The 12,500-nt window shown below is 27.0% G+C and overlaps 1 protein-coding gene across 8 annotated transcripts in view; it reads left to right on the top strand.

The window, feature by feature from the left end:
• The window catches only part of LOC118445604 (glycogen synthase kinase-3 beta), an 83,732-nt gene that overhangs the window by 40,170 nt on the left and 31,062 nt on the right, over positions 1-12,500 (top strand). For 3 of the 8 annotated variants that reach the window (XM_085662480.1, XM_085662482.1, XM_035875322.2), the window contains exon 1: positions 10,186-10,862. The exons of 3 other annotated variants lie outside the window; for them this stretch is intronic. In XM_085662480.1, coding sequence (XP_085518606.1) covers positions 10,682-10,862 — 181 coding nt within the window. In that variant the 5' untranslated portion in view covers positions 10,186-10,681. Of the gene's footprint in view, positions 1-10,183; positions 10,863-12,500 lie in introns of those variants that run through there. 2 more of the 8 variants (XM_085662479.1, XM_085662478.1) reach the window with 2 other exon arrangements.

The raw sequence follows: 12,500 nt of genomic DNA, 5'->3' as shown, positions 1-12,500 counted from the left end.
GTGCTCGTTTTCCGGAAAAATGCCGCATAATCCCTAAAGCTCTTACGTAACAGCACTCTACAAACCGTTCATGGATAACAAAAAGTTCGATGGGGCATAGTGGAATCGATTATTCGCCATGGAAGGGTTAGTACAACACCGAGTTACCTTTACCGACAATCGACTTCCGTTCTAACAAAGCCTAGATTATAGCCCTTACATTTATTCGATAAATAAACTTGAATAAAACTAATCTCTCTTTTTGTTTTTTCTTTCTTTCTTTCTTCTTTTTTTCTTCTTTTGTTTTTTCTTTTTTTCCTAATATTTTTCATTCCTTAGATATATATATATATATATATATATATATATATATATATTTTTTTTTCTTTCTTTTTTTTTTTTAATGATAATAATTTAAAAAGAAAAATTTGTATTATCCATTATGAAATAATAAAACAATAAAATAGACAATGAATGGTGTGAGCATGTGTATGTGTGTATGTGTGTATGTATGTGTGCGCGTATGTTATGTGTAGGTAATTAAGTGAATTAGTAATTTAATAATTAATAAATAATATTAATTATTATATATAATAATTTAATATTTAATATATCGATAAATTTAGTAATATATTTGAATGATCTGACTTTTTTATTATTTTTTTTTCCCCACTCCCTTTTCCATTTTATTTATTTATTTTTTTTTCTTATCGTTTGTTTTACAAACGACTTGATTAACGATTATTAATTAGAGCGAAAGAATCATTAGCGTTTAAGTAGAATCTCTTTGTGTTTTCTCTCTCTCTCTCTCTCTCTCTCTCTCTCTCTCTCTCTCTCTCTCTCTCTTTCTTTCTTTCTTTCTCTTTATGTCTCTATCTCTGTCTTTCTTTCTTTCTTACCTTTACGCACTTTCATAGTGCAATTTTCACGCTCAATAGCATATATCGTGGAGGATGATCTCTCTTTTGTAGCTTAGCAGGTAGTGCAATGTAGGCTAATTCGGAGCATGCGGATTAATTATCTCGAAAATACGCTTTGAAGACGAAATATGTGTGCGTTTTTGTTTTCTATATGTATGTGTCTCCTTATCTCTCTCTTTCTATTTCTCTCTTTCTCTTTCTCTCTCTCTATTTCTCTCTCCCTCCCTTTCTCTTTCTATTTCTCTCTCCCTCTCTCTTTCTCTTTCTCTCTCTATTTCTCTCTCCCTCTTTTTCTCTTTCTATTTCTCTCTCCCTCTCTTTCTCTCTCTCTCTCTCTCTCTTTCTCTTTCTCTTTCTCTCTCTATTTCTCTCTCCCTTTCTTTCTCTGTCTGTCTGTCTCTCTTTCTCTCTCTCTTTCTCTCTCTTTCTATGTTTCTCTCCCTATTTCTCTATCTATCTGCATCCCTATATCTATCTCTCTTACTCTTTTTTTTTCTCTGTCTCCTCATCTTAGCTTACTATCGGAGACCTGGAAAAGAGCCAGAACCGTACCGACCTATACCGATGACGACATTATCCCAAATCTAGAATAGTGTGAACGAACTCGACTAAACTAAAGAACAATTCTCTCTCTCTCTCTCTCTCTCTCTTTCTCTTTCTCTCTCTTTCTCTTTCTCTCTCTTCCTGTCTTTCTTTCTTACTCTAATATTTTTCTTTGATTTATTATTTGTTTGCTATACTGTCTTCCTATTTATATTTATTATATAAATTATATATATATATATATATTATATTATATATCTAAATGAAATATTATATATCATTAAATAAAATTTATATTATATATAAAATATAAAAAATAAAATTGACCTTTATCGATAATTATAATATAACTTGAAAAAGTATATAATAACAATAACAATAATAATAATAATAATAATAATAATAATAATAATAATAATAATAATGAATAAATAAATAAATAATAAATTTTCATAAGATTAATGACTTTGAAGCTTAATTGAAATGACACACTTTTCGTAGAAACGAATCATATAAGAATACATTCCTTAATCATTTGAAAAATTCATTGAAGGTTAATCGATTTACACAATGTGTCAAGTTCCATGTGACACCTAACAAATAATACGTACATGTATGTATAAATATATATATATATATATATATATATATATATATATATATATGCATATATACATACATATATTTCTTTAACCTATTTGTTTTCGAGATCTCACGAACAGTTTCATTGTTATATCGTACACATCCATGAGCATATTTTAAATCAAACGGATTTCTATTGTAACTGATAACAAAAGTACAGAGTTTTACGACATGATGATAATAGATAAACGATGTAGAACATAGTGTCATCGTACGATCGGTATCTATCTATCTCTCTCTCTCTCTCTCTCTCTCTCTCTCTCTCTTTCTCTCTCTCTCTCTTTCTCTCTCTTTCTCTCTTTCTTTATCTTCTCACTAACGATTTTGTTATTTTCATGAGATCTCGATGTAATAGATAAAACATATTTTTCTTTTTCGAGTTACTGCGAAACGAATCCGTTGAAATTTGTATTTGCAGTATCATAAATTTATTCAAAAGAGATTCTTTTTTCCTTCTTCTTCTTTTTTTCTTTTTTTCTTTGTCTTTTTTTTTCGTATAAAAATTTTAAGATAAATATAATAAAAATCTGTTTACCGGAATCGTTAATATATACGTTTATGTTTTCATCCTATTCACATATGTTACTAATTACAATATTAGGAAATTGAATATTAATAACTTTACTATTTATGATTAATAATTAATAAACGTTAATGAATACAATTTATAGAGGAAAAACTAAATGTTAGGAATTAATTATCGAAAATTTGAGGTCAATATATTCAAGCGTTATAATTGCAATTGAAATATTTGGACCTTTTAGAAAGTTATTTAATTATCAAGTATGATCAATCTGTTTTTCTTTTTTATTATTATTATTATTTTTTTTTTTTTTTCATCTTATACCATGTAGAAATTCCATTTAGATTTTCTATCTACGTATTCCAATGGAATTTCTACGTGGAATAAGATGAAAATAAAAACTAAAATTGATATTTTTTCGCAAAAGGTAAAAAAAAAATTGAATTATTTATTTAATTAAAGAAAAAAAGAAATGAGTGCAACAAAAAAGATTAATTAATAAGAAAATAATCAAAAAAGAGAAAAAAGAAAAAAAAAGAAAAAGAAAAAGGGAAAGCAGATGATTTATTTGAACGAGAATTAATTTAATTGGGATTTATTTTTATAATCAGTTTGTTGTTATATTCCTAGATGAAGAAAAAAATATCAGATGACGTAATAAAAATATTTACTTCGATAATAATATTTATTATGATAATGTAAAATATATAGAATTAATAATGTAATAAAAAAAAAAAAAAATAAAAGGACGGTCCATAAATAATTTATTTTGTCGAATATTAAAACTACAATATATTATTATTTAAGTTAATACATTAATCAAATTAAATATTTATTTTCATGATGATCGGTTTGAATTTTAAATTAAAATAAGAAAAGAAAAAGAGTAAACAAAAAAAAACAAAAAAAAAAAAAGAAAAAAAAATTAAAGGAGAAAAATGAAAAAGAAGAAAAAAAATATCAGATGGTCTCATAAAAATATTTACGACCGAAAAATAAAAGAAAAAAATATCTTTGTGTGTACCGAAATATTATTATCATAAAAAATAGGAATTATCTTCATAGAACTTGTTATCTTTTAATCGACCTTGTAAAAGAGACATAAGTATAATAATACGGCTGGTGGGGTATGATCTTTTTACAAACCAAATAGGAACGTGTTTTCCTCATAATGGTGTTATTCGGCAAACATCCGTCGGTTTAGTGCCAAATCCAAGCACGTCCTTGCAAGTCACGAGAAGAGAAAACTATCGGTAAAATGGGAATAACCGTTCAATGTATATGGCCGATCTATTTATATCAATTGATCAGCTGCACCACTGGATCATAATTCAATTGTATGTTGTTTCCTTTCCTCGCATCATTATACACACACACACACACACACACATACATATACATACACATACACACGTGTTTATTCATGCGTTCTGTATATCTCGCATGTGTGTCTCTGTGTGTCTGCTTCGTGTGTGTGTGTGTGTGTGTGTATTTGTGTTGTGCGCCATAACTTTAATTTTAATAGAAGACTATCTCCGTCGTAAGATCAAATCGTATCATTTGTCCAGAATTGAATCAAAAAGATCGGGATGGATATTTGAGTCCATTGTTTTAATAGATATATCGTTTATTCGATTTATTTGATTGGCATTTTTATCGTGTATTTATTAATCGATAATATATCGAATCGTTTTTAAGAGGACATCTGTATGTCTGATCTATCTTTTTTTTCTTTATTTTATCTTTATTTTATTTTTTTTTTTCGTCTTTAGTTCTTTTCAAAAAATAAGAGAGTGAGTGAGTGAATGAGTGAATGAGTGAATGAATGTGTGTTGGTATAATATTGGATTGAATATTACTATATTATTAATTAGACGTGCGTATTCAAATATATGATATTATATATAAATTATATAAATTATATTATATTATATTATTATGGTTAATCTAATAATAAATTATTTTAATACAAACAGATCTTTTTTATGATTATAAATATATATATTATATTATATATATATATATATATAATCATAGGTATGTATAAAAGAGTAATATCAGTATATACTTATATTTTATGTATTAATAAATACATAATATCTGTAATATCTGTAATATCTGTAAATATTTTATAGATATAGATATAAAAATATAAATTAGTATGACATATGTATTATAATTTATTATAATAATTTTTACTACTTTGACAGTACTAATTTATATTACTATAACATAATTATACCTACAGTATATTTATTAATTATATCTATATAATATAATATATTTAATTATACATATATATATATATATGCAATATTTTATATATTTTATTTCTTGTTTATTTATTTATTTATTTCATTTTTTCTTTTTTTTTATAATTTATTTATTTTTTATTTTAATATATGTTGTTAATTAATATAATTAATATAATTGTATAAAACATAATATCGCAACGTTCTGAATAATAATTGCGATAAAAAAAAAAAATATACATACACGTAAATAACGTCGAACAGGATAAATAACTTCATTAATAATAGATTGTGATAATAAAATGTTTTATATTTCGAATTCATTTGCATTTCAAATTTTACACATCTCTTTTGATTTCATTTATTGACACTTTCTCAATCTCTGTCTCTCTTCGTGTCTAAAGAACGTTTGTATATTTCGTCGTCTAGAATAGAAATAAAATTTAATCCATCAGCCAAACATACATACATTTCTCGATCTCGATACGCAATAAATCCAAGATCGTCATCGAATTATAACAGTGGTGGGTGTAGGAGGGAGGGGAGGAGGAGGCTGTGAGGAGGACGAAATGCAATGCTTTTCTTTTTATATTTTTTTCTTTTCTTTTTTTTTTGTTGCTTTTTTGTATTTTTCTTTTCATCTAACGATCCTAACAATTCTTATGAATTATTTCAATTAGATAGAAATCTGATCGAGAATAGAAAAATGAATCATTTGATAATGATTTCCTTTATTTCTTTTTTCTTCTTTTTTTTCTTTTTTTTTTTATTCTCTCTCTTTATTTTTCCCCGTTTCTAAGAAAGAATGCAATAGATCTTGCTTTTCTAGGATTATTTTTATATAACAAGAATTATTTTTAATTCTTGTGAATCGTTGTAATGATATAGATTAAAAAAGAAAAAAAATAAATAAATAAAAAAAGAAGAAGGAAAAAAGAAAGCAAGAAAGAAAGAAAAAGAAAATATATATATATATATATATATATATATATATATTTGTTTCCGAAAATTACAAATATTTCCGACACTCAGTATGTATTTGTTATATAAGTTAAAGAACGAAAGAAAGAAAAAGAAAAATATTATTAATATAAAATCCGTTGGCATTTTGTATCTAAATATTTGCAAATATAATAATTTTTGTATAATATATCTTGTAAATAGTGAAAAATTTCAAATGGACGGTAATCGAGTATATTCATAAATAAATCAATTCTCAAACGTCATGCAGATAAATTATTAATATTGACAATTAATATAATATTACGTAATAATATTTTATTAGAAATCCCGATCCTAGTATATATATATATATATACACGAGTGGATCATTTATTTAACAAAATAGTTGTATGCTTACCATTAATTAAAAAAAAAAAAAGAAAAAAGAAAAAAGATGACCAATAAAGTTAAACAGAAAGAAACAAAAAAACTATATTTACTCTCACATATTTGACGATAAGAGACGATTGGTATATATTAAAAATTTCGTTTCTGTATCTCCGTTCGTAGGAATTTCTACATACGTAAGTCCGAGCGCGTATACTCTAAGAACAGTTATCTCCTTATTGCGTCTAAATATAGCGGTTGCTCTCTAACACGGTATTTATAACACGAAAAGAAGAAACGATATCGAAATGCTTTCTCGAACTCGTTTAATAAATTACGGAATGTTTTGTACTTTAGCTTTATTCTCTCTCTCTCTCTCTCTCTCTTTCTCTATTTATCTATCTATCTATATATCTATTTCTTTTTATTCATCTATCTCTATCCGTCTCTCTGTCTGTCTATCTGTCTGTTTTTCTGGTTTTCTATCTGTCTATCTATCTGCCTATCATTTTGACTTTCTGTCTGTCTGTCTGTCTTTCTGACTTTCTGTCTGTTTGTCTGTTTCTCTGACTTTCTGTCTGTCTGTCTGGTTTTCTGACTTTGTGTCTATCTGTCTGTTTCTCTGACTTTCTGTCTGTCTGTCTGGTTTTCTGTCTTTGTGTCAATCTGTCTGTTTTTCTGACTTTCTGTCTGTCTGTTTTTCTGACTTTGTATCTGTCTGCCTGTCTGTCTGTTTTTCTAACTTTCTGTCTGTCTGTTTGTCTGTTTGTCTGTTTGTCTGATTATCTGACCTTCTATCTACCTGTACATTTATCTGACTTTCTGTCATTCTAACTTTCTATCTGTCAATCTGTCTGTCTGTCTTTCTTTCTTTCTTTCTTACCTTCTGACTGTCTGTCAGACTGTTTGACTATATAATTTTTCATCTATCAATTTCTTTCTATGTGACTATTTTTCTGATTTTCTGTCTGACTAGGTGCTTACATAACTGTTTATTCAACTATTTATCTGACTATTTATCTAACTTTCCGTCTATCAATCTTTCTTGTTGACTATCTGACTTTCTATCTGACTAATTGCTCAACTGCTTTATCGAAGATCCAACTTTCTATCTATCCAAATTGTCTGATTGTTTTTTAATTAAATATATTTCTCTCTCTCTCTCTCTCTCTCTCTCTCTCTCTTTATCTATCTATTTATTTATCTAGTTATCTATATAACAATTTATTTGACTTTCTATCTGCCAGTCTTCCTATCTGACTGTTTATCTACATGTCTGATTGTCTGATTGTCTGACTATTTATTTGATAATCTTTCTGTCTGTCCAACTGACTGTCTGTCCAATAATTTATCTGTCCTTTATGGACTGTCTATTTATCCGATAAGCTATTATTTGTCCGTTTGTCTGTCTGTCTGTCTGTCTGTCCGTCCGTTTGTCTGTCTTTCTGTCTGCCTATCTATCTGTCTGTCCGTTTGTTCGTCTGTCCTGTCGTCCGTCCGTCCATTTGTCTGTCTATTTGTCTCTATATTTATCTAGCTAACTATCTAATTGTCTATCCAATAATCTATCTAGCCATCCGTCTAATTGTCCATCCGACAATTTGTCTGACTATCTCTCTGTCTATTAAAAAATTTGTGTAACTATCTGTTTTACTGTCTGTTTGTCTGTCTGTCTGTCTGTCTGTCTGTCTGACTATCTGTTTGACTTAGAATACCTTTATATCTAGCTATCTTTCTGATTGCAATAATCTCTGCCTGTTTATCTGCCTGTCTTATTCCCACTGTACTTTTTTTTTCTTTTTTCTTTCTTTCTTTCTTTCTTTTTTTTTTTTTTTATCATATCTCGAAGCGATATTAAACGTGTAGTAACGAGAAAGGATGACGATTAGACTAATAATAGCGTATAATAATCATCATAATGGTGGTCGGGCGTGAACGATGAACGTATGGGAAAGTGGAACACCCGTTTCTTTGAGTCTTTCGATCTTTATCGAGTTTGTCAGGCCGATTAATGTCGACTCTTGTTCAACGTATCTAGTTTTTCTTCTATCTAAAGCTATGTTTCGTTTAGGCCGCTATCTACTTAAGAATTTAAAACCGATCATCTCTATGTATTCTTTCTGCTGTTCTAATCTAACACACACAGATATATATATATATATATATATAAATCTGGCACGTGTACAATCGTTTGATCAAATATCGATTGCTAAAGAGTAACATAATCAAGGTCATTTATTTTAAAAATAATTATCATATTTTTATTAATTACATATATGGAAAAATAAAAAAAATTCGAATATTCATTTAATGACTACGATTTTTTTTCAATGATTATTTATAAAATTATTATCGTATTTGTATTAATCATGTCTGAAAAAAAATAAATAAATAAATAATTTCGAGGATTTCTCTGTCTCAGTGAACACCATGACGTAATATCTTAACAATTCGTCTATTGCAATTACTCCTCGTTCATTCTTATTCTAACTCCGTCCATTTCAAAATCTTCATATTTTCAGAAATATAAATTTTTGAAAATTTGCCAAAAGTATCAAAGAGAAATGACTAATGCTTCACGATAAAATAGTAATAATAATAATAATAATAATAATAATAATAATAATAATAATAATAATAATAATAATAATAATAATAATAATAATAATAACAGCAACAACGACAGTGGCAATAAATCTTTAAGCATCTCGTCTTGTATAAACGATAGAAAATAAAATGAAATAAAACAAGAGAAAAATAAAGAAAAAGAAAAAGAAAAGGAAAAAAAAAGGAGAACGTAGGATTTATAAAGAAAGAAAACGATACTATAAATCACTACTCGATCGATGTTCTTGGATCACCATGACTGTGGATCTCTACCATTCTATCCCCACCCTTATCCTCTCTTTCTCTCTCTCTCTCTCGTTCTTCCCTACCTATCCCCCTCTCCTCCTCCCACCCACCAACAGTCACGTTGATCCGCGAGCTCGTTCGGTCCTTTAGTCGCGTGTCGAGGCGGCACGAATCACCAACGGCGTATATTCGTCGTCGAACGCCTCGCGCAAAAAAAAAAAAAAGAGAGAAAAATAACGTCGGATTATTATCTTTTCTTTCTTCTTTTTTTATCTTTCTATCCTTTTCTTTTTTTCTTTTAACTAATTTATTTTTATTTATTTATATATAACTATATACATATAAATATATATATACACATACACACGCATATATATATATATATATATATATATATATATATACATACACACGAAACACTGTGAATTCTTCGACTTTTAGTGTCTTTCGTTTTTCATCGACAATTTTGTTGTTGTTGTTGTTGTTATTATTATTATTTCTTTTTTCTTTTTTTTTTTTTGTTCTTTCTTTTATATATGTATATATATACATATACATATATATATATTTAAATACATATATAAATATGTAATAGTTGTTCTTTTGGATTCGTTGTATACTTCGACGTAAGAAGATTGATTGCTGATGATACATCGTTTCTTAAAAAGGAATTTTTCAAAGAGAGAAAGAGAGAAACAGAAAGAGAAAGAGAGAGAGAGAGAGAAAGAAAAAGAGAGGGAGAAAGAGAGAGGGAGAAAGAGAGAGAGAGAGAGAGAAGGAAGAAACAGGAAATCAAAAGCCAGGAGCTTAGATCTTTGCAGACTTTCCTTCGCTCAACGATCGTCATCATTAATGTTTAAATAAGAAGAAGAAGAAATAGTAAAAAAGAAGATGTAGAAAGAAGATATCGAAAACACTGTGATTACGTTATCAAAAAGGAAGAAAACAAAAAAAAAGAATAATAATAATAATAATAATAATAATAATAATAATAATAATAATAATAATAATAATAATAATAATAAACGTAATCGAAATTTTACGATTATCGAGACGAGTGGGCGTGTGAGGGTGATCCAGGAATCAATCGTAAAAGATTATCTAACGTAATTAAAAAAAAAAAAAAAAAAAAAAAAAAAAAAACGGAACACATACACACACACGCACACAGTGTGTTTTTCTACTTTTTGAATGTGGAATATCTTGTCATCGCCATCTTCGTTTTCGTTTTCGTTTTCGTTATCGTCTTCGACGTTGTTGTCGGGTGTCCTCTTCTAGTGTTGAAAAACGTCTAGTGTTCAAGGACGAGATGACGAAAAAATAAATAAATAAATAAATAAATACATAAATAAACACATAAATAAATAAAAACATAAGTGTCATTTTAATTCTACGTACTTTAATCTAAGATAAAATAATATGAACGTAAAGAGGATTTCTTTAATTATTAAAAGATAGAGATATTGATGTGAGGAATTTTTTTATGCAAGAAGATTAAATTTTTTTTACTTCAGTAAGAATCTGCGATAAAAAATATTGTCTTACTCGTGCATCAGCGCGCACGCAAGAGTGAGAAAGAGAGAAAGAGAGAGAGAGAGAAATAGATAGAGAGAAATAGGAATTAAAAAGAGAAAAAGAAAATGGCTCCAGCGAGCACACTTGATTGGTCGGAGCCGTGCCAACAGTGGAGGTATCCGAAACTTTGTCCTTCCGGGCAGAGACACGAGAGGACGAAAAATGGCGTAGAATTGAACGGCAAGGAGGCCAATGGCGCTTACAAAAAGTTCTGCAAGTTCTTACGTCAGCTGGGAAGCAAAAGACGTAAGTGTTGCGTTGGATAGAAGAAAAAAAAAAAAAAGAAGGAAAGAAAAGAAAGATACGATACAAGAGATTTGAAATATACATAATAATTAACGTCTCATTTAAATGTAGATAATTGCATATACGTGAATAGAATTTGTTTTATTTATTTATTTTTCTTTCTTTTTTTTTTCTTTTTTTTTTTCTTTTTTTTTTAACTGTCTTACGCTTCTTCAAAGGGGAATTTTTTTTTTTTTCTTTTATTTTTATTTTTTTGGGTTATTCGTTACGAACGAAATTGAAGGTTTTATATTGAAATTGAAAATGTTCCGTCGTTTATTTGTTTACTTTCGTAAATTATTTGCATGGTTGTACACTTGTTGAAACCAAATTCATAACTTTTATTTATTTTTTACTTTTCATTTCGTGCAACGGATTGTTGTCTTTTTTCAAATATTTGATGAAAGGATAAGAATGAAAGTTCGTACCCGATCAAAATGAAGCCTTTTATGAAAATGGAAAATGTTTTATCCTTTATTTATTTATTTATTTATTTATTTATTTATTTATTTATATATTTCTACTATTTGTCTAATTGTTGTATATTCATTAAGATGAAATTCATTTATTTCCTTTTTTTTTTTTATTTCGTGGAACAAATTATTCTTTTCTTTTTATAGAAATTAAAAATGACTTATTGTCTATATTTTTTTCCTTTGATCATTATTTATCCATTTGTATGTTCAATGAAATAAAAATTATATATATAATCTTATATATATATATATATATATATATATATATATATATATAATGTATGTATGTATGTATGTATGTATGTATTGTTTACTTTGGAAATTATTCAATAGTTTTACGTTCGCCGAGAAAAAAAAAATTCATTCTTTTGTTCTTTTCTTTTAATGTCAATCAAATTTATAGGCGATTGAAATATAGTTCGCAATTTTATAGTAATTAAAAATACTTCATCATCTATTGTATACCTTGGAAATTATTTGTACAGTTGTAACTTTCAGTTTAAAAGGAATTCATTCTTACATTTGTATTTTCTTTATTCCGCGTCAAAAAATTATCTTATTTTAATATTTAATCCAAAAAGAATAGCATCATAAAATTCGTCGATGAATGAAAATTATTTATCGTCGTTAATAAAAATGAAGAATTTTTTATTCTCCATTGTTATCTTTAATAATTATTATTTATCCGATTATTTGAAAATTCATTCCTTTTTTTTTTTCTTTTCTATTTTGGATAAAAAATTATTATTATTATTATTATTATCTTTAATAATTGATGGGTAAGATGGCGTAAAGATTTATCGATGATTGCAAACAATTTTTTTTATTTACAATAAAAACGAGATATTTATAGTCGCTAATGTTTCTTTTCTTTCTTTTTTTTTCTTTTTTTTTTTTCTTTTTTTTTTTTTTTTTTTTTTTTTTTTAAATTATTTGTACAGTTGTACGTTCGTTGAAAAGAAATTCAATCATTTTAATCATTTCTTGTTACATTTGATGAATTTATCTCTGGAACTTGATAAGCCGATGATAAAGCATACTTAATTGATAATCTGAGATAATTATTCCTTTTTTCTTTAATATATATATATATATATATATATATATATATATATATATAATT

The sequence above is a fragment of the Vespa mandarinia genome, chromosome 18, assembly GCF_050613455.1.
Source record: "Vespa mandarinia isolate Hongniang chromosome 18, ASM5061345v1, whole genome shotgun sequence".
Lineage (NCBI taxonomy): Eukaryota > Metazoa > Arthropoda > Insecta > Hymenoptera > Vespidae > Vespa > Vespa mandarinia.
This window is presented reverse-complemented; position numbering and strand designations above follow the sequence as displayed.